The sequence below is a fragment of the Meriones unguiculatus genome, chromosome 17 (assembly GCF_030254825.1).
Source record: "Meriones unguiculatus strain TT.TT164.6M chromosome 17, Bangor_MerUng_6.1, whole genome shotgun sequence".
In the NCBI taxonomy this organism is placed as follows: Eukaryota; Metazoa; Chordata; class Mammalia; order Rodentia; family Muridae; genus Meriones; species Meriones unguiculatus.
In genome coordinates this window covers 23505973-23526098 of record NC_083364.1, presented here as the reverse complement: position 1 = coordinate 23526098, position 20126 = coordinate 23505973, and the positions used below count along the sequence as shown (strand labels likewise).

Sequence of the window (20126 nt, the reverse complement as noted above, 5' to 3'; positions counted from 1 at the left end):
ACCCACATGGCAGCTCACAATCATCCGTAACTCCAATCCCAGAGGATCCTGACCTCTGTGGGCAACAAACATGCATGTAGTATACATACATAGATGCAGGCAAAATATTCATGCACATAAAATGAAAATAAAGTAAATGTAAAAAGAACCTTTTATTATAAGCAAGGTACTGAGAGGCAGCTAAGGACAGCAAGACTAGGACAGAACACAAACACATGGGCACCAAGCCTGAAGCTGTCAAGAGTGATGGAAGACATGCTTCTTGGGAGAGACATGTGAGTCAGGTGTTGAAGGAGTTGGTGTCCAGATCTGATGGTAAGGACAGCCCTGGCAGCTGAGACTTAAAAGCAAAACTAGAAAGAAGAAAAAGCATGAGGGCAGAAATAGGAGGCTAGCAGTCACCTGTCCCGGTCAGCTAGTTATCACTCTAGAAGGAGATGGAGAGCGACTGGAAACAAGTCCCCAACGTTTGACAAGATAGGGCTTATATTAGGGGAAAGAGAATACATGCACTGTGACAAGAGTAGTAGGGTCCCAATCCTCACCTGAAGGGTGAACGCTTTCTGCGGGCCTGGAACTGGCAGCTTCAGTGCAAGCGCTGGTGCAGACAGACACATTGCTTCCTTCTCTGCAGACAGGGCAGCTGGAGACTAAAAGAGCCAGAAATATCCCTGAGCCCCACCTCAAAACTACAGGGGTACCTTTAGGGAAATTAAATCACCCAGAAGTAAGGACCTAAGGTGAGGCTGGGCCTGCTCCCAAGGCATGTCCACCTACTCTGGAAGGCAGAAAGCACAAGGGAATGCTACAAGGATCCCCACCTGACAGATGAGGGGGCTGACATCAGGGGACCAGTTGTGGTGTAGCTATTTCCTCTGAGTACCATCTCGCCATCATGAAGCAGAGACTGCTGTGGTGACCTACAGAATATGTTGGCCCCACGTCATGGCAATGAAATAAGCAAAACAATACAGTGATAACTGGGTGTACAGTACTAGTAACTGTTAACATTCCCTCAATAATGTTTGGGAGTGGGAGGTTACTATATCTCACCTGACATTCTAGACAATATTCCTTCCTACCACCAGGCTACATGTGGTCTTAAGGAGTGGGTTAGAGTACTAGGAGGCAAGAGCTTGATTGAAGGTAGGACTCCAGTAATACAGGTTATATGATTTGTCACCTTTGCTAGGGGTGGGACTTCTCAGTGGGGTCACTGCTTTTAAATCATCTTTACTTTTTGCTCATGCTCCTTAAGTAACTCCAAGCTGGATTTGGATGAAATAATTTCTTTCATGTGCTGGTACCCTATCTGAAGTAAATGGACACTTCTGTTTTTGTCTCCCAGAAAGTCTTAACAGGCCTGCTCAAGGAAGCTATGAGTTGCAGGCCGGTCTGAAGAACATGGCCTACAAGGTACAATGAATAGTATGTCTAAGCATCCCGCACTAATAAAATACCCTCGACAAACAAGGGCCTCCCAGGGAGGCAGGGTGGAGCAGGCAAGAGAGTCCATAGGCCTTACCTGGACAGACAAAGACATGGGCAAGAGACGAGAATCCTTCCTAGGGCGACCTTTCTTCTTCTTTTCCACCGTCTCTACCTCAAGCTCAAGTTTCCGCTTAGATAGTGAGGAGGGCTTGGCCAGGTGGAGCTTCTCATCACTGTCACTACTACTCTCCAGGAGATCCCGGGGCCTCAGCTCTTTCACAAGGTTCTGCTCTTTCAACCTGAAAACAAAGACATCTATAATTCTGTCTACACAGCCATTCATTCTATAATGGTGTGTCTGTTTATTGTTTGTTTGTTATTTTATTTATTTTGTTCTGTATGTATGGGTGTTTTGCCTGCATGTGTATCTATGTACCATGTGTATGCCTGGTGCCCACCAGAATTACAGACAGTTGTAAGAAGCCATCATGTGGGTGCTGGGAATTGAATATAGTTCCTATAGGACAACAACAAGAACTCTTAAACCCTAAGCAATCTGTCTGCCCCCCATACTTTTTAAAAAATACACTATTCACAAAAGATGATAAACCATGTAGAGAGGGCTTCTGGTTTCTGCTCCAACAGAGAGCTTGACAGGTGATGTTCAACAACAGTAAGATAGCTGAAAAACTAAAAGGCAGCAACTCCTTTTAGACTCATCAGAGGATGAAAGTGCCATTATCTGTTAGACACTGAGTGTGGGCAACTTCGAGTCAACACTGCTGGAGGTTAGTGACAGAAGGGATCCTACACATTCAGTTTTTACTTCCAAGGATCCTCTAGGTTTTAAGTCAAAGACAGAAAAAAATGCCCCATGGCTTAGGAAAGCAACTATTTTTAAACATGACCCATACATTCTCCAAAACAATGTCCTGTCCTCAGGAAAACTACTGTACCATGGCCTTGCTCACTGGCAGTGGGCAAGTAAGCAGCCAGCTCCAGATCCCTCTACTTTCTGCTCCTCAGGTGATGGAATTCTTTTAAAGGAGGATCAATGACCCAATGAACTATACTAAGGCCTAGGGCTTCTGGTGCAATAACAAAGGGACAAAATGGATCATAAGTTTAAAGGATAGGCACAGAAGTCAGCCAGCTGTCCATTGGGCAGACAGGGAAAAGAGGCTCCAAGTAGATTCATGTAATTTTTGCTTAACCATTTCAGATTGATTCCTGATTCTTTTCTTTCTCCAAAATAAAAATCTCAGTAGGCTTTTTCTTCAATAGAGGGAACCCTTTAGAGACACTTTCAAATCTCAGGGTGTGAGACAAAGCTCCCATGTCAGGAAGCAAGTTTTCCTTTCTTTGTCTGGACAATATAGCCCAAACCAGCCAATTCTAGGGGAGGGAAAGGAAACCCATTCTACGAGGGAACATAGAAAATGTTTGACTTTTCCAGACAAAGTTGGATTCCAGCTGTGAATCTTCCACTCGGAACCTGTCTTTTTGTGTGCTTTGCTGTATTGAGTGCATCATTCTTTTTTTTAAGACTTATTTATTATTTATACAGTATTCTGCCTGCATGTGTACCTGCATGGGAACAGGGCATGGGATCTCATTACAGATGGTTGTGAACAACCACGTGGTTGCTGGAAATTGAACTCAAGACCTTTGAAAGAGCAGCCTATCTCTCCAGCCTGAGTGAATCATTTTTATTCTTCAAAGCAGTAGAAATCCTTCCTGAAACCCCAGACATCCCTATGACAGCATCAATTGTTGTTGTCACCACCACAACAACAGATTTCTGTAGCAGATTACAACTGAGGTAGTTGTTTCTGGTGACATGCAAATACAACCGGGTAGACAAAACAAAGCTGCTGTACAAAATTATGCTTCTAACACCTACAGTTATAGGAAACAGAAAACAGATAATAATTTCTAGCTTATATAATACAATCTGCCCAACTTCCAATAAAAAAAAATTTAAGTTGGGGCTGAAGAGATGGCTCAGAGGTTAACAACACTGACTGTTCTTCCAAAGGTCCTGAGTTCAATTCCCAACAACCACATGGTGGCTCATAACCAGCTATAATGTGATCTGGTGCCCTCTTTTGGCCTGATGGCATACATGGAGGCAGAGTACTGCATAAATAATAAATAAATAAATAAATCTTTTTTTTTTTAAGTCATGATGAAAAAAATAAGTGAAACCTAACCAAAAAGAGAAAGAAACAAACAAACATCCAAACAACATACAACAGCAAAAAAATAAAAAATAAAAAAATAAAAAAATAAAATTCTGGGCCTGGTGGCATGTCTCTGATCCCAGCACATGGGAGGCAGAGGTAGATGGATATTGGTGTGTTAGAAGCCAGAAGCCAACCTAGCCTCTATAGCAAGTTCCAGATCAACCAGAGCTACATAGAAAGACCCTGTCTCAAAAATGCAGAATTAAATTTGGATATTGCAGAAATTCTGATACTGCCGGATTAAAATTTTAATGAAGTATCATTAACACACTAATGACTGTGGTAAAAAAATGTTAGAGATAATATAGTAATGTTAATGATTATAACAACAACTGAGAATAATAATAGCAAAACTCTTTCCAAGACACACACTTCATCATCACTACTTCGGGGTGAAAGGATAGAAAAAGTGATTCTAAGAAAATAAAACTAGACAACACACAGACATCACTACTCTAACATCTGACAAAACAGACTTCAAATAAAAACAAGTTGGAAGTGATGAGGTGGTTACTTCATACTGATTAGGGATACACACTATCCAAGTCCATCACAAGTTTAAGCATACACACACCAAATACAGGTATAGTTACTAACCTGAACCCCAGCTGAACTAAGAAGCTCCAAGCAGAAAAGTACACTTGACTGATAACATCTGTGGAAGCTTCAGATGACAAAATCCACACACCAAACCCAAGACAGTAGGGGAACTGAACTGCAGATGCAACCTTCTATATCCAAATTCCCCCCTTTTCTATCCTAAAACATCTCAAGACCCCCATGGCATACATGTGTGCAGTCTCCACTTCCATGGAAAGACTATGGCCTTTCACTTGTTCTAATTAAAGAGCAATTCTGTAGTTGGTGATCCAGCGCTCAGGAAGGCAGAGACAGGCAATTGCTGTGAGTTTGAGGCCAGCCTGGTCTACAAAGGGAGTCCAGGACACCCAAGGCTACACAGAGAAACCCTGTCTCAGGGAGGGGTGTGGGGGCTGGGAGAGAACAATTCTGCTTTTGCAGATGCCTATCTTTCTTTTATTTCCACTTTGCCTCCATCAATCCCAGTCTAACAAAGGTTACCAAGACAGGTCATCGCAACTAGAAACAAACATGAAAAACTCACAGAGACACAGCAAAGTTAAATGACATTGTGAAGCTACAAACTTCCCCCACAAGCAACTGAGATGTCTATTTAACATATCAAATCTGACCTGGCCTCCAGGTTCTCCCAGAATCCCTCAGTCCCTACCTGTTATAAGGCATCGTTGCCATACCCTGCTCTCTACCTTAAATAATCCAGACATTTTTTTCCTTTGGCCTCCTGGCTGCTGCAATAGTATTTACAGTGTGATCCAGCCCACTGCTTTGCATTTATTTGTTCACCCACAGATTTTAGGTCCTGGGTACTGTGAAATAATCACATATTTTAGAGATCTGGGTTTATTTTTCGTTTTTTTTTTTTTTTGAAACAAGGGTCCCATGTGGCCCTGGCCGACCTAATATCTGCTGTGTATGTTAGGAAAACAGAAGAAATAAGACAAGTCATACAAAGTCTGCAGAGCTTAAAGGGCCATGTGTCCTTAAATCCTTAAGGACACTTAAATCCTCTGTGTCTTGACGTCACTTCTGAGCAGAAGGCCTTGAATTCCTCAGTGTAACAACAGCAGAGTCTTCTATTTTTCCAACCACACTTGCTCCACTTCTCAGCAAATTCAGGGATCCATTCAAAGGAGCATATTCTCAGCAGGCTAGAATGCCTGGCTCTTGTGCCTCTTCTCTTTCTATCCTTAGGCTACGGTGCCCTCCCTGACAGCTCCTTCCAACTCCCCACTTTAGGCAGGCACTCATTTCTTTCATTCATAGAGGCCTCTGGTGTCTTGCTCACCTGCAAGAGCCAGGATGCATGGTGGAAGTCCCGGAGAGATATAACATCTAACACCTACCTTTCGACAGCTGTTGGGATCACACCGGTCAAGGAAGGAGCACCTGGTGTGGCTTTGGACCGCTCTGTGAATCGGGAGTCAAATGCTTTCATGGGTTCAATCTTGGATGGTGTTGTTAACACAGAGGGTGATAATGCAGCAGGAGTAGAGGTAGCGTTCACACTGGGGAATAAAAAAAAGGATGTTTATCAAACACAAGCAACAAAGGAATGGATGGGCTAGGACTTACATAACTTGGGGCCTATCTAAAGAAGCATCGAACTTCTTTCTAAAACACAAGAAAACTTCAAAATATACTGTTTTTATTTTTATTTTTTAATGTTCACACATTAAAATCCTGGAAGTCTATCTGAGAAGTTAAAGGGAAAATATATTCAGTTTCCCTTTTGTGTTGTTCTGACAGTTTTTGGAGTTAGACCATATGCTGGGTCTCCACAACCTGATTACAGAATGTCTACACTAAGTGACTGGACCACTAGTTTTGCCACTTCCACAGTGGCTACAGGGATGCAAGGCCTCACTGGGCTCTTGAAGTCATGGCTTCAACTTCACCGTAGTCCTCTTAGTGGTAAGTGGGCCCACCCATTGCTAATTGGAATAACGGCAAAGCCTTATCTGTTTGTGGAAAAGTTTGTCCAGCTTTCCTCTTGCTCAAATCTATCTCAATTCCTGAGCAAAGCTACCAAGCCTTGACTGACCTCATGCAGGTTACGCTACTTCCATCTGCCTAGGTCCCATCTCCATACCGGATGCCTGGCAATCATCCCTGATGGTAGTGTTTCTCTCTCCCATGATCTCTAGTTCCAACTCATGCTCAGCTCTGGTGGCACCTGTCCTTCCCAAACACCCCTTGCTTTGCTTCCTGAATACTGTGCTGTACCATCTCCTCTCTTAGGTACACTCACTGTATAATGAACAGTGGCAACTGTTGTTTGGTGCCATCATGCCAGAGAGCAGAAGGAGGCTGCAGTAATCCAAGATTCACTCCCCTTATCAGTGAGCAGAAGGAGTAGTGCTATTTACACTTGGACTCCACTGCCTACTGGAATCATCTTCCTAAAATGTAAGACCCAAAGCCCTCTGTCTCCCCTCTGAGAAAATCCCAGGCTACTTAGTTCAGAATAGGAACCCAGCCTTTCCTCCTCTTTTCCCAGTTCACCTAAGGGACTCAAAGTTCTACTATTGCCACTGATGGGGCTCCCAACCTTCTCCGAATGCCTTGCACGGGCTATGAAAGAAGCACTTTCTAAAGTCTCAATGAAACCTGCTTGCTAAGCCTCCCAATGAACAAACAGCCCTTTCTGCAAAAGGACCCTGAGAGCTACACTGTAACCCTGTAGCTGCTTCTTCCTTATTGGAGCAACTGCCAATCACTGCTCTGTATGTACAGTTCTTAGAGTGTATAGTCCAGAGTAGGAATGCAGCCAAAGTTCATTCTCACTCATGCTCCCCGAGTCCTGACTAGATAGGATGGACAGTAAAGTCAGGGAGTCTGAGTAAATTTGATTCTAAGTGTGATGGAGAATCCAAATGCTCACAGGAGGCCAAATCCAGAAATGTCAGGCCATCTCCAGTCTAGATCTGCCAGAAAGTCAGTTGGTCTTGTTGTAGGAAGCATCTCACTGGTAGGTCCCCAAACCTTTGTAGGTTTAGCTATTCTCTGTGTCAAGCTGACACATCCTCAGAGACTTAAACAAATCCTCCTGTCTAAGGAAGATCCTCATTTGAAATCAAGCATGTCTTTTCTTTTCTAGTAAAGTGTCCATGAACTAAAAATAGAATAAACTTTTTTTCAATGATTCATTTTTATTTTATGTCCATTGGTGTTTTGCCTGCATGTATATCTTTGTGAGGGTGTCAAATCACTTGGACCTGGACTACAGACAGTTGTGAGCTACAATGTGGGTGCTGGAAATTGAACCCAAGTCCTCTGAAAGAGCAACCAGTGCTTTTAACTGGTTAAAAGCAGTTTTAACCTGAGCCGTCTCTCCAGCCCCTAGAATGAAAGTCTTACCCCTGGAACCATGTCCCAAACCTGAACTTTCCCAAGGATATGACTGATCCTTGGTGTCTACTAACCTGTCCTTACTGACAGACTCGCCTGAAGGCCTGGCACCGGTGGCTGCCACTGGTTCTGTGCAAGGCTTTGAGGCGCCGAAGGAGGGGGTACTGGAGTCCAGTGGCAGTAGCTGCTGACCGCTAGGAGAGGAGAGCATGGTGCCTGCCAGGGAGCTGGAGAGTGGGATGCTGTTAAAGAATGCCGTGGAGAAGTCCCTGTTGTTAACAAGGAAAAGTAAATCAGCACAAAAATGTCACATCTAGTATTTTATAACATTTTTCTGAGTCTTGAGGCATGGGTAATTTTTAACATTAAGAGTTTTTAAAAAAACACTTAATATATTGCTTAATTAACTGACTCTAAAGTTAACTAGTAATACACATACGACTGCAAAAAGACAACCAGGATGCTATCTATAACTGTTAGATGCTCCTGAGCCTACCATGCACCCTGTAGTTTCTATAGAGGCCTCCCTTTTTTTGAGAGGCTGCAGGCTTTCCTACTATATGGTCATGTTAATTTATTTAACACAGCCTCCCTCCCTGATTCTGTGACATACTGCCCCAACAGGAGGTATGAGCTAAGTATTGAGACTAAGGAACCTGGGCAGAGCAGGCAGGGCAACTCCCTGGCCAAATGCAAGCTCCCACACTTGTGCAATTCAGTCACTTTCATTGTGCCTCAAGTTGTCATCTGCCAAGTGCTTGGACTATCACCAATAGGTTATAAAGAAGAGTGCATAGTACATATTGTGCGGAGCACATAGTGGCTGCTCAAACATATATAGAATTAAAGTAATTGTCTTGTACTAACCAACTGCTATGTAGGATATATTCGGGGAAATGTAGTTAGAGTAGCAAATATAATGTTTGCTCACACATGGTTTCTGGTAAGCATTTCTAAAGCTCCGTCCTTAGGAGAGTGCCTATTTTCCCACAGCCTAATAGGGTTTTTTGGTTGTGCTGGGAGTGGTTGTGGTAGTGCTGGTTGGTTGGTTTTGTGGTACTGGATAGAATCCAGCCCTACACATGCAAAGCAACTGTAATATCACTGGGCCATGTGCCTGGACTTCTTATTTTGATAAAAGGCTTTAGGAGGTTACTCAGGTAGGCAGTGAACTCACTCTGTAGCCTAAGCAGCCCTCTTGAGTAGCTAGAATTACAGGCCTTACCCTGCAAGGCCCACCTTAAGAGTTTTATCACAATTCTTGCTATCATTCAATTTGATGAATAATAAATAGTATTTTCTAAGGGAACTAATAAGAATAAGTTTTTTTGCTACTATAGATTTTAGCCTGGCTAAAAGAACGTCATTGGTGTGGTCTGAATTTTATATCATTTATGGAAAAAATCTTTTACCTCTGAGATTATACAAGTATTCTTCCATGAAATCTTGTAAAATTTTAAACAAAAATGTTTTAAGGTAGCCCACACCTTTAACAGCAGCAATCAGAAGATAAAGAAAGGTGGATCTCTGAGTTCAAAGGCCAGCTAAGGATACACAGTGAGACCCGTCTTTCAAAATAAAAATTTTACGTGACAACAAAAGAAATAAGAAAGAGAGGGGGGAAAAACTGTCTGTAGGTATTTCTACTTTTAAACTGGTAATGAGGGTAGATGCAATGTGGTTTCTAGAGTGACAAGTCATCCTGTTTCTCATTTACTGAACTAGTCAAATGCTTCATCTCTAATTGAAATATTACCTTTAAAATTCCCTTAAGGCAGACATGGTGGTGCACACTTTTAATGCCAGCAATCAGGAGGCAGAGGCAGGTGGATCCCTGTGAGTTCAAAGCCAACCTAGTCTACATAATGAGTTCCAGATTAGCCAGGGATACATAGTGAGACCCTGTCTTTAAAAAAAAAAAATCCCTTGAATGGGGTAGAGGGATGACTCAGTTGGTAAACTACTTCCCACAGCATCATGAGGAGGATCTCACCAGTCACATAAAAAGCCATACACAATGTCATGTGCCTGTATCCCAGTGCTGGGGAGGTGAGGACAGAAAATTGTTGGCCAGCCAGTCTAGCTAAATTAGTAAGCTCCATGTCCAGAAGAGATCCTGTCTCAAAAAATATGGTAGAGAGCAATTGAGGCAGACACCCTAGGACAAATTCTGCCTCTGTATACAAGCATACATATTTATACACATACAAACACACACACATACAGCAATACCTGGGTTTTACTCAGATGCAGGATATAGGAACTCAGGTCCACATGTTTACACAGCAAGTACTCTACCAACTGAGTCATCTCCCAGCCCATAAGCAGAATCCTTAAAAATTTTTTTTCACAAATTTACATTATTTAGTTCAGCCTGGTAGTGTACACCTATAAGCCCTGCTACTCAGGAGGGTAAGGGGAAAAGGTTACTTTTAGTTCCAAGTTCAAGAACACCATGGGCAATACAATAAGACACTGCCAAAAAAACAAAACAACAACAACAAAAAAAAAACTGAAGTGATTTCTTCCTTTATATCTTTTAAAGGAACTGCTTCTAAAGGTATTACTTGATCTCACTTAAATTATATTTCACTCATGGAGTTTCTTCAGGACAGTGTCCTGCTACTGCCGCCACAAACACATAATCCCCATCTATGCTTCCTAAATGCTGGAATAAGCAGAAGCACAGTGAGCTTTATTAGTTTCTTTTGCTATCCACAGCAACCCCAGAGATGTTCCTCTAGATCATATCATCCTTCAGTATGACATATTTCATGTTCTCCTTTGGAACTCATGTTGATTACCTACAAAGAGCCTAAGGAGGAACATTAAATAATAATCAAGGGAATACAAAGCCACTTTATTTCTAAATATGATATGAAAGAACTGGTAAATCACCAGGTAAAGAAGCGTCTATCACTTTGATTTAACTCAATTTGATGTCAGAATAATGTTGAACTTTGGAAGTGTTTTTTTCTAATAATTTATTTATTTTTAATTTCACGTACATTGTTGTTTTGCCTGCATGTATGTCTGTATGACAGTGTTGGAACTGGAACTCCTTGGAACTGGAGTTACAGACAGTTGTAAACTGCTATGTGGATGCTGGGAATTGAAGAGAAGTCAGTGCTTTTAAATGCTAAGCCAACCCCCCCCCCAATTTATTTGGATCAGCTGATATGTAGACTTAAAAGTTATTTCCCACAATTTTGAACACCCTTGCTTACCTAAAATAAGATTTATTTGGTAGTGAAATTAGATTTGTTTTCTTTTGTTTTTGTTTTCTTGAGATAGGTATGTTGCTCTGGTTGGCCTGGAACTGCCTATGTAGATAAGACAGGCCCAAAACTCACAGATATCTGCCTTCCTCTGTCTCTAAAGTGCTGGAATCAAAGGTATGCACCACCACGCCCAGCACTGATATTAGCATTTCAACATGATATAAGGGTCTCCATATAACTGGGTTACTTAGGATTTTGAACTGACATCCAGAAACTGTATAGGCCTGAAATTTATTAAGAACTTTGTGAGATGAAGTCTATGTTGTCCAGGCCTGAGCTCAAGTATTTATCTTGCTTCAGTCTCCTGAAGAGTTGAACCACGTGAAATACTATAGTGAATTGCCACATCTGGATTTAATGTATCAATATACTAGAACATGTAACATGCTCTTAGAATTCTCCTGTAAAGGCTGCATAACCTGGTGGCTTTAAGGAAGGTGAATACAATTTCTTTTCCAGCAATACTTCATTTTTAGTAATTTTATTTAAATAAATATATACAAAGTCTTTCATCCTTTTGGCTCATTCTTTATCTGTGATTATTTCCCACTTACAATTACCTTGCATTTTTGTTTTTCTTTTCTTTCTTGGTTATCTGATAACTTGTTAAACAGCTTTTTGTGTTGACATAGGAATTAGGAGGGGAAAAGCTTTAACATAAATCAATTCTGGGCACAAAATTAAGTGCCCAGTAGTAGAAAGGTAACTCAAGGCCAGCAGGAAAACCCCATCTCCTCTGCCTCCTCACTGGGTTAGGCATGGAAAGATCCAATAGATCAAAGTGCACCACCACCACCTCTTTCCCTACCTCAGGCCTGCAGTGTTCAAAGCAGACTTCCACACTTGATTCTCATAAAAGTTAGGAAGATGGCTTTACCCTATAATGGGGGAGGGTGGTGAAGGTTAAGTCACCATTTGGAAGAGTCAAGACAGTGGGTTCTCAACAGGTGTCTAGTACACACAGCCTGAGAACTGGGGTTAGCAAATTCTATGAATAAAGCTGCTTTAGCTTTCAAGGGATACCAGGAAGACCTGGAACGGCTCATGAATGGGCAACTGCAAAACGTAAAGGACTTTTATACTGTCTCTGTGAAGGACTTCCTGATGCCCTGAGCTGATCACTGTGTGGGTCCAAAACCCTGAGAGAGAAACCTAACAGTGGGTACTATCAGAAGAGCACTTAGAACCCTTTGATTCAGCATATGTCATTTCTAAGAACAATCACTACATACCTGACTACAGATGGGCAGAGAGCAGCAAATGGGAAGAGGCCATAGTCCCCTTCCTGCCTCCACAGAGCGAGTAATGTGTCTCAGAGCCCTAACCTCTGTCTGACAGTTCCACGTCAGGAATTACCCAGGAGGACAGTCAAGTGTGTGTTCAAAGATTAACAGTCACAAAAACTGGACACAAGTCCACAGTTAAAGAGCTGGCTTGTTAACTCATGGTGCATTCAGACGACAGGAATCTGGATAATCAGCAAGCAATGCTTCAGAGGACTATTTATTTAGTGGATTAAAGGTCAAGATACAGTAGCAAGTGGGGAAGGACTGGAAATACAGATATCAAAATGATAACAGAAGCTGGATTATGAATGATATTTATCCTCTTCTTTAGACTTTTACTATCTTTCTAATTTTTCAAATATGTTTTTTCATAATGAGGAGGAAAACTGTTACAAAAGGAAGAACGCATAACATCCTCTCTTGCCTTGCAGCACTTTGCCAGCAGCTAGGCAGAGTAGACGGCTAGCAGTGGAGACATCCTGGCTTTGGCCCATTCAGTTCCTACCCTTCCACAAGTGACAAGAGCTCTATGGGGACCACAGGGCTTTGAGAGTATAGAGTTGGCCCCAGTCTTCCAAGACCCTAACTGGCTAACTGGCAAAAGAAGAAAGAAGACCTCCCCAGACAAGGTCACAAAAAGCTTGGTGAATGAATGAGTACCCAGTGTCCAGCTGTGCTATGCAGAGAGGCGTGATTCTCCTCCGACCATCTGCTGTCCGTGTTTCCACTTGTTTCTTCAACAGATTCTGGCAAAGTAGAGTCAAAGTGAATACAAAAGCTTCAGCTAACCATATCCAAATATCCAAAAATAAAGCTGTCTTTTGTTTTGCTTTCATGATGAGAACATTTCACTCTTCTAGAAAACCAGTACAAACTAGAGGACTGGTAGCCACAGTCTTTAAGCTGCACAACAGAGCTCTAGAACTAAAACCTGGTGCTCATGTTGCCTTCCAATCCCTGGCACCCACTAGTCTCCTCTCTGCTCCTCTGAATTTGACTACTTATATTCTCATCAAGCAGTATTTGTGCTTCTGTCTCTGTAAGCATTAAATCTGGATTTGTCATGAATATCTCACCATGGTGACGAAAAACAAAGGCTTCTAAGGAAATGTATTCTAATTCCCCTTTGCATAGCCTTGCTGGTACAAACAAGATCAAGCGGCCGCCAAGCACAGACATGGATAAGAGGGCACATTTTCAATTTTCAACACAGTGAAGAAGCAAAAATAGAGAGCTCCAAGCTGAACTGACTCGAAGAGCCTTCTTTCCTGTCATTGGTACCAGACATGACCAAACTTAGGCTGTGAGCACATTACATCTAACAGCCATTAGCTAACACAGGAGCCTTAAGATTAAGGTCTGAACATGTAAGCCACACTCTTGTCACAAAGTAGTGACTAGCAAACAAACTTCATTTATTTAAAATAAATAAACATGTCACTCTGTCCCATATACTAACCTAGAACACATTATATAGCCCAGGCTAGATTCAAACATGCAGTGATCATCCTCCCGCCTCAACCTGCCAGGTGCTAGAATTATAGATATGACCCATCATGCCTGGCTTCCAAACTGACTTTTATCAGTTTCCTTCCTTCATGAAAATGTGATTGTGGTTCCCAATCACACATTCTGTCAGATTGACCTGGAGAAGTTTGTTGGCCTCCACAAGCTCCTGAACATGATTAAACTCTCAGTGCTCAGTGATCTCCATGTCTCTTATGCTGCCCTGCCCTATTATCTCTGTCCACTAGTGCAATACAGGCTTCCAGAAGCCCAAACAGCTCTGAGGGCAAGTAATCTAATTTCTCAGTATCTACAATTTCCTAGGGAGAGGAGTAGGTAAAGGCTCTGCATTTCTGTAAAGGACAACCTCTTCTATGGCTCCCTGGGGAAGAAGCCCTCTGATAAAGGTGTATGGGCCACAGCTGGCTATTGGTCCAACCTCATACTCACCACATAACTGCTTCACTACCACTCATGCCCAGGCCCTACCTTTTTGCCCTGTCCCTGGGCATGTGCTCATGTCTTTTAGTGCCACTGGGCCAGGCCCTCACCTTCCTGATATCTTCCAGACTTTCCCCATTGACCACACCCGTGACTGAGGACGCTGAGCTTGTCTCCCTAGTTGTGGCATTCTTCTGATCCAGCTGCTGCTGTTGCTGTCTCCGCTGATACTTAAGCATCTCGGGGTTCTCAATAACAGCTGTGGAAAGCTGCGCCTCGGTCATGATTGCCAGGCTCTTGCCATAGGTGGACTGGTGAATGCGGCTCTGTAGGAAGCAGGAAGAGGTTTGACATGTGGGTTTGAGTATCACCATGGCCAAAGTTGCCCACCAGCAGGTACACTATAGTGCTGACTCTCCTGGTTCTAAGAGCAGAACAGCCCAGGAGGCCACCTCACCATCAGTTCCCACTCAACTGCCTGTCACTGACCTGATAAATCTGTTAAAATCTCTCATCTCCCACAAAATGTTTACAGCCTCCTAAGTATCTATGGTTAGAAAGACAGTGGGATACTGACAAGAAATCACCTTTTACATTGACTAGTACAAAACAAATGGCCACAGATACTGTCTCAATTGAATTGCAGATGCCCAAATGGTAACTTAAGGTTCTTATGTCACACCAAGAACTCTAAGCACTCACAGAACCAACCTGCTCTCTCTGTTCTTGTGAAAGCTAGCCACCATGGCAGGAGGTCCCATGCAACTAGCACTGTATCTCAAGCATAGGAGGCTTCTCAGCTCCTCTATCCTCCCAGCTCTAGGCCCTGTTAATCCTATGCCATAACAAGGTAGACAGAAACCTCAGGAGAAGAGGGGCAGCATCCCAGAACAACATAGCAAACAGTTTTCATAAAAACATGCGGAGAAGTGGATCCACAAAAAGATGTGCAAATGACATTGCAATATCCTGCCCAAGAACTAGGGACTAAAGTTAATGGGTATCTGGCTCATACAAGATGGTATCTAGTTGGTAGGCAGCTTTCTACAACAGGGACTTTGAGACTCACTCCTGCAGGACCTAAGTAGCCCCAGGAACCTTCCCCTTCTACAGTCCTGTCTCCTGCCCCCTCTTCCAAGCCCAACCTCTGTAATCTCAAGCCAAACTTTTGACCTTGGCCAGGATTTTAGAGTTCCTTAAACACAGAGTCACTTCCAGTAATCTGAGAAATGGTAAGATACATGGGATTCTTCCGAAGGCTCTCACAGTGACTCTTTAAGAGGTACTGAAGGATCCAAGGAACCTTGATGACAGGTATAAGGCAGAATGAAGATGCTAGGTCACTCAGAAACTTACTCCTTTAAAAACACTGGCAGGCTGCCCCCCATTCCAAGCACAGTGCATAAGGTAGACTCCACCCCAAGGGATTACATCTTAGTTGCGGGTGTTGCCGCACAGTAGATGAAGAGGTGGCTTACCCCCAACAACAGCATCACTAAGAGGATAGCTGCTGACCTGCTCTGGGCTTCCACAGAGCTCCATTCAGACAAATGGATATAATACCCCATTAACGGTTGGCAAAAGTCTGTCGGTAGAAAGAACAGTTTCTGTGTCTACAGCAGGTAAAGCAGAGCCTTTCCCAATGCCCATACAGAAGTACAGGGAGGCCCCATGCTCTGAGAAGAGACATAGGTGAGAAAGCCTTACTCAAAGGCAGCAGGTCTAGTTCACACAGCCACTTTTCTACTTAAGGACAGAATGGTCCTCACAAAGGGCCATGCTATTTTCTTAGGCTTGGTTACCTTACTTATGATGAGACTTGCTTTATAAAAATAATTCAGTCTTTTATTATGGCATCTAGGGAGAAAAGGGTTGCAGAAAAACTGAAGGAAGAAAGAAGGAAAAAAGAACACAAACCAGGAAAAGACGGCATACACAATGTTAAGAAAGAATAACAAACATCTCCATGAAGTCAAAGGCTTACTCCAGTTCCTACTTTTCAGTTACTGGGTTTGGTCTTTTGGTACAAAGAAAGTTTATAAGTTTTCTCTTGGTAAGTTTTTCTTGGTAAGTTTTCTATCAAGTTTAAAAAAAAAAAAAAAAAACGAATGGCTGGGCAATGGTGGTGTATGCCTTTAATCTTAGTACGTGGGAGGCAGGGGCAAATGGATCTCTATGAGTTTGAGGCCAGCCTAGAATACAAAGTAAGTTCCAGGACAGCCAGGGCTATAACAGAGAAAAACAAAACAAAACAAAACAAAACAAAAGAAAACAAAACAAAACAACCTGTCTTGAAAACAAGAAAAAACAAAATGCAAATAGTTCTCCATTGGCAGGCCTCAAGAATTCCTTAGAGGCATTCCTTAAAATAACATGAAACAGGAATTGCAGCAGGTATATATAGCTCAGTGGCCACAGCATTTGCTCATCATGTGGGAGGCCCTGGGTTTGATCCTCAGCATCTATAAGCCTCACTTTACATGACTGTTCTGTTTCCTTAGTTATTTTTTTTAAACCAGTCTCACTTTGTAGCCCAGGCTGGCCCTAAACTCTCTTCAGCCTTTTTAAGATTAAAAGGTATATGCCACTGTACCCAGCAACTGTATGAAGTTTAAATGATAAATATTTACAAAGCCCGTATATGGGCAAGAACCTGGCATAGATGCTAAGAATGACCAGTATTAACTGTCACATAACTGCTGCTATGCCAGCACGAAACAACAGAATGAAGGAAGTGACATAAACAAGCACCCCACAGAAGTGACTTCAACTCTCTCCCAGAGTGAAAGACTTTTGATAGCTATTGCTTCTCTCAGCTTAATCACAGATACCCAGATTATTCTTTGTTCTTATTTTTGGCATAAGTATTATTAATCTTTTCTTTTTTCCAAAAAAAAAAAAAGAAGTACATAATCTATAAAGAGCAAACATGTTAGAATACTTAAGAAATAATGTGTCTATGTCTTCCTTAAGAAGCGGACCCAACTGAAGGGATCTCATAGCTACTATGGCAGCATACAGCCCAAAAGCCTACCTTTTCCTCCTCACTCAGTGGGTCTCCAAGTTCATCCTGGGAGAAATCAAGAAATGCCACAGAGCCGTCCATGGAGCACACCAGGATACCCAAGCCATTCAGAGTCCTGAAAGAGACGCCTGTCAGCAGCCTAGGGGGGACAATGTACCTAAAGTGGCCACATGAGGATGCTCAGAGAATGCTCTGATAGGTACTAGAAACCTAAGACTCCTTTCTGTGGCCTGAAGATAGGGGCACGCAAAGAGGGGCAACAATCACAGCCTTTGCTGCCCAGGTACCAGTGCAAAGAATCTCTTACCAAGTTTTCTAAAAGTTTTAAATTTGTTTTTTATAACTCTTGAGAAGTGTGTATGCTATAAACTTAGAGAAATCTCAGTCTGTCCAAGCAATTGCCCTACAACAAACCCTGGCTGTGCTGACACAAAAGCAGAGCTGAGCTGCTGCTACTGAGTAGAGTACAAACAGCACCTTGGGGCTACATGGCCAGAGGAAGGTGAACAGGCTGCCTGGCCATACGGGTCTCATGTTGTAGGAGCCAGTTCACTGCAGCAAGAATCCACCTTACCAGGAAATATCCATGATGGATTTGTCAAACAGCTCATGGATGACAACCAGAGGCCGTTTCAGACACGTGAGCTATAAAAAGAAAAAGTTAAAATTAATGAAATCACTGAGAACCAACTCATGTACTAAGCTCAACCATCTTTATGTGCGCAGGAGCTTCAGTCGCCACCACTAACATATATGACATTAAACTCAATCTAGACACAAGTGCCAAAACCCCAAGCTGGAAATGCCACAGCCCGCCAGGAATTCACATACTTAAAGAAGCTATTGTCTGGCAGGGGGCAGCTTTGCATTCTTTCAACAACAGTAAAAGCAGAGCAGTATGAGATGGTCCCAAAAGGACACAGCTCACCTTCTCTGGGCACTGAGCTCTGGTCCACATTACTCAGTGTTCCAGAAAATAGTTACATAAATCATTAAGGCTCACCCCTGTGTGTCAGATAGTTCACAGACAAAAGCTGTAACTCCAATAAAGGGCTGGACAGATGGCTCAGCGAGTCAGGGGCACTTTGCTGCTCTTCCAGAGGACCTGAGTTCAGTTCTAGCACCTGCATCAGGCAGTTCACAATCACCTGTAAGTTCAGCTCCCAGAAGATGTAACATCTTCTTTTGGCTACAGTACATGTGTGCATGCATGCTCACATACACTTGTGTACTTACATACACAGATACACACATAAAAGGGGGTAAAGGGTCTAGAGAAATGTCTCAGTGGTTAAGAGCAATTAATGTCTTACAAAGCACATTAGGTCAGTTCCCATCACCAACATGGAACCTTACAACCAATTATAATTTCAGTTCTAGAGGTTGGACCATCCTCTTCTGGCCTTCACAGGCAACCAGGCACATATGTGGTACGTGTGTGTGTGTGTGTGTGTGTGTGTGTATGTGTGTGTGTGTGTGTATGTATGTATATCTCATGTACATAAAATTTTTAAAAATCAATCTTTTAAAAAAACTAATGAACTTGTAAATATTTATTTTAATCTTCAAAATAAGAGTATGTCTGTAGTTATCTTTATATTCCTCACAGCATGAACATGTCATTGAATACCCTGTGAAAATCTTTATATTCAGCAGGTGCATGTTCAGCAGCTAGTCATTCTAACATTGTAAAAAGCACCATCTCTTATATCTAGTACCTGAGCACTTTGAAGACAGGTGCAGAGCCAAGTCCCACAAATTTGCACTTGTTCATATGATGGTGGGTTCCCTTGTGCCATGGCAGATTACGGGAGGCTGGCCTACTCTGCTTTGGACCTGAGACTTGAGGACAAAAACTAAAGTCTGAGCTACCAGATCCTACATTAAGTATCTTAGACCACCATAAATCTATTTCCAGAAAACAACAACTTTATTCATTTTCCCATGAAAATCTGGAGTATGTATACTACCTGATCTCAGAATTCTATCAAACTAAGGCAGCACCCTTCAAGGCCTACAATAGGGCAGACTCCAAAAGAGCATGCATGAGCTGCTCACTGTGAGCAAAGACCCAGAGTGGTTGTGAAAAGAAAGCTTCCTAGGTCCCTTCCAGCAACATATTTCTCTGAACAAATTATAATGCATGTAGCCAGAAGGTAATTCTGCTTTTGAAAAGTCTTAATTTATTTTCTTAAAGTGTGTGTGTGTGTGTGTGTGTGTGTGTGTGTGTGTGTGTGTGTGTAAGAGAAAGAGAGACTTTCAGCATGCTGGCATGTACCTAGCAGCTAGGACCACAGTCTGCAATGTATGTAAAATTGTCTTGGGTCACAGAACATCAGCCTCTGGTGATAAGGCATTTAACCTTCCAAAAACTGTCACAGTTCACTCTCAACCCATTATTGAATACATGCTGGGAATCTACACAATGGACCACACCAAGTTAGATCTAAAGAGGCTTAAGACAGTACCTCCCTTGGGTACTACTGTCTAGCAAGGAAAATAAGACTTACAGTCTTAACCATCAGTGTTATCTAAAGTGTCAAATGGACAAGGAAAAGAAGTCAACACGGGCAGGCCAGGATGGCAGGAGGAGCTCAAGCTCAAGGCGAGCCTGGGTCTCACAAAAAGACCTCATCTCAGCTAATACAATCTTAATATCTGCCCAAAGAAAAACACATCAACAGTTCATGGTATGCTTATCAAGGTAAACCCTACACAACAATAATAGGAATAAACTATCATTATACAACACGTAAGAATTTTAAAACTTACTATGCTGAGTGAAAGAAATAACAAAAAAAAAATGTGCACTGAGCAACTGCGTTTACATTAAGTTCAAGAACAGAGCAAACCTATCAACTAGAGAGGCTATTAGTGAGACTGCTTTGGTAAAGTCAGGAAGAGGAAGTGTGCAAGGTGGTAGGGACACAGCATAAACACATATGACGTTCACTTAACTGAA

The 20126-nt window shown here is 42.4% G+C and overlaps 1 protein-coding gene across 5 annotated transcripts in view; it reads right to left on the bottom strand.

Annotated features, from left to right (window-relative positions):
- The window catches only part of LOC110553324 (protein HIRA), a 77822-nt gene that overhangs the window by 20275 nt on the left and 37421 nt on the right, over nt 1-20126 (bottom strand). For all 5 annotated transcript variants that reach the window (XM_060370051.1, XM_021645175.2, XM_021645174.2 and 2 more), the window contains 8 exons: nt 17739-17809; nt 17174-17279; nt 14250-14465; nt 12853-12938; nt 7700-7894; nt 5621-5782; nt 1526-1730; nt 546-650 (listed from right to left, as the gene is read on the bottom strand). In XM_060370051.1, the coding sequence (XP_060226034.1) occupies nt 546-650; nt 1526-1730; nt 5621-5782; nt 7700-7894; nt 12853-12938; nt 14250-14465; nt 17174-17279; nt 17739-17809 (1146 nt within the window). The remainder of the gene's footprint in view (nt 1-545; nt 651-1525; nt 1731-5620; nt 5783-7699; nt 7895-12852; nt 12939-14249; nt 14466-17173; nt 17280-17738; nt 17810-20126) is intronic.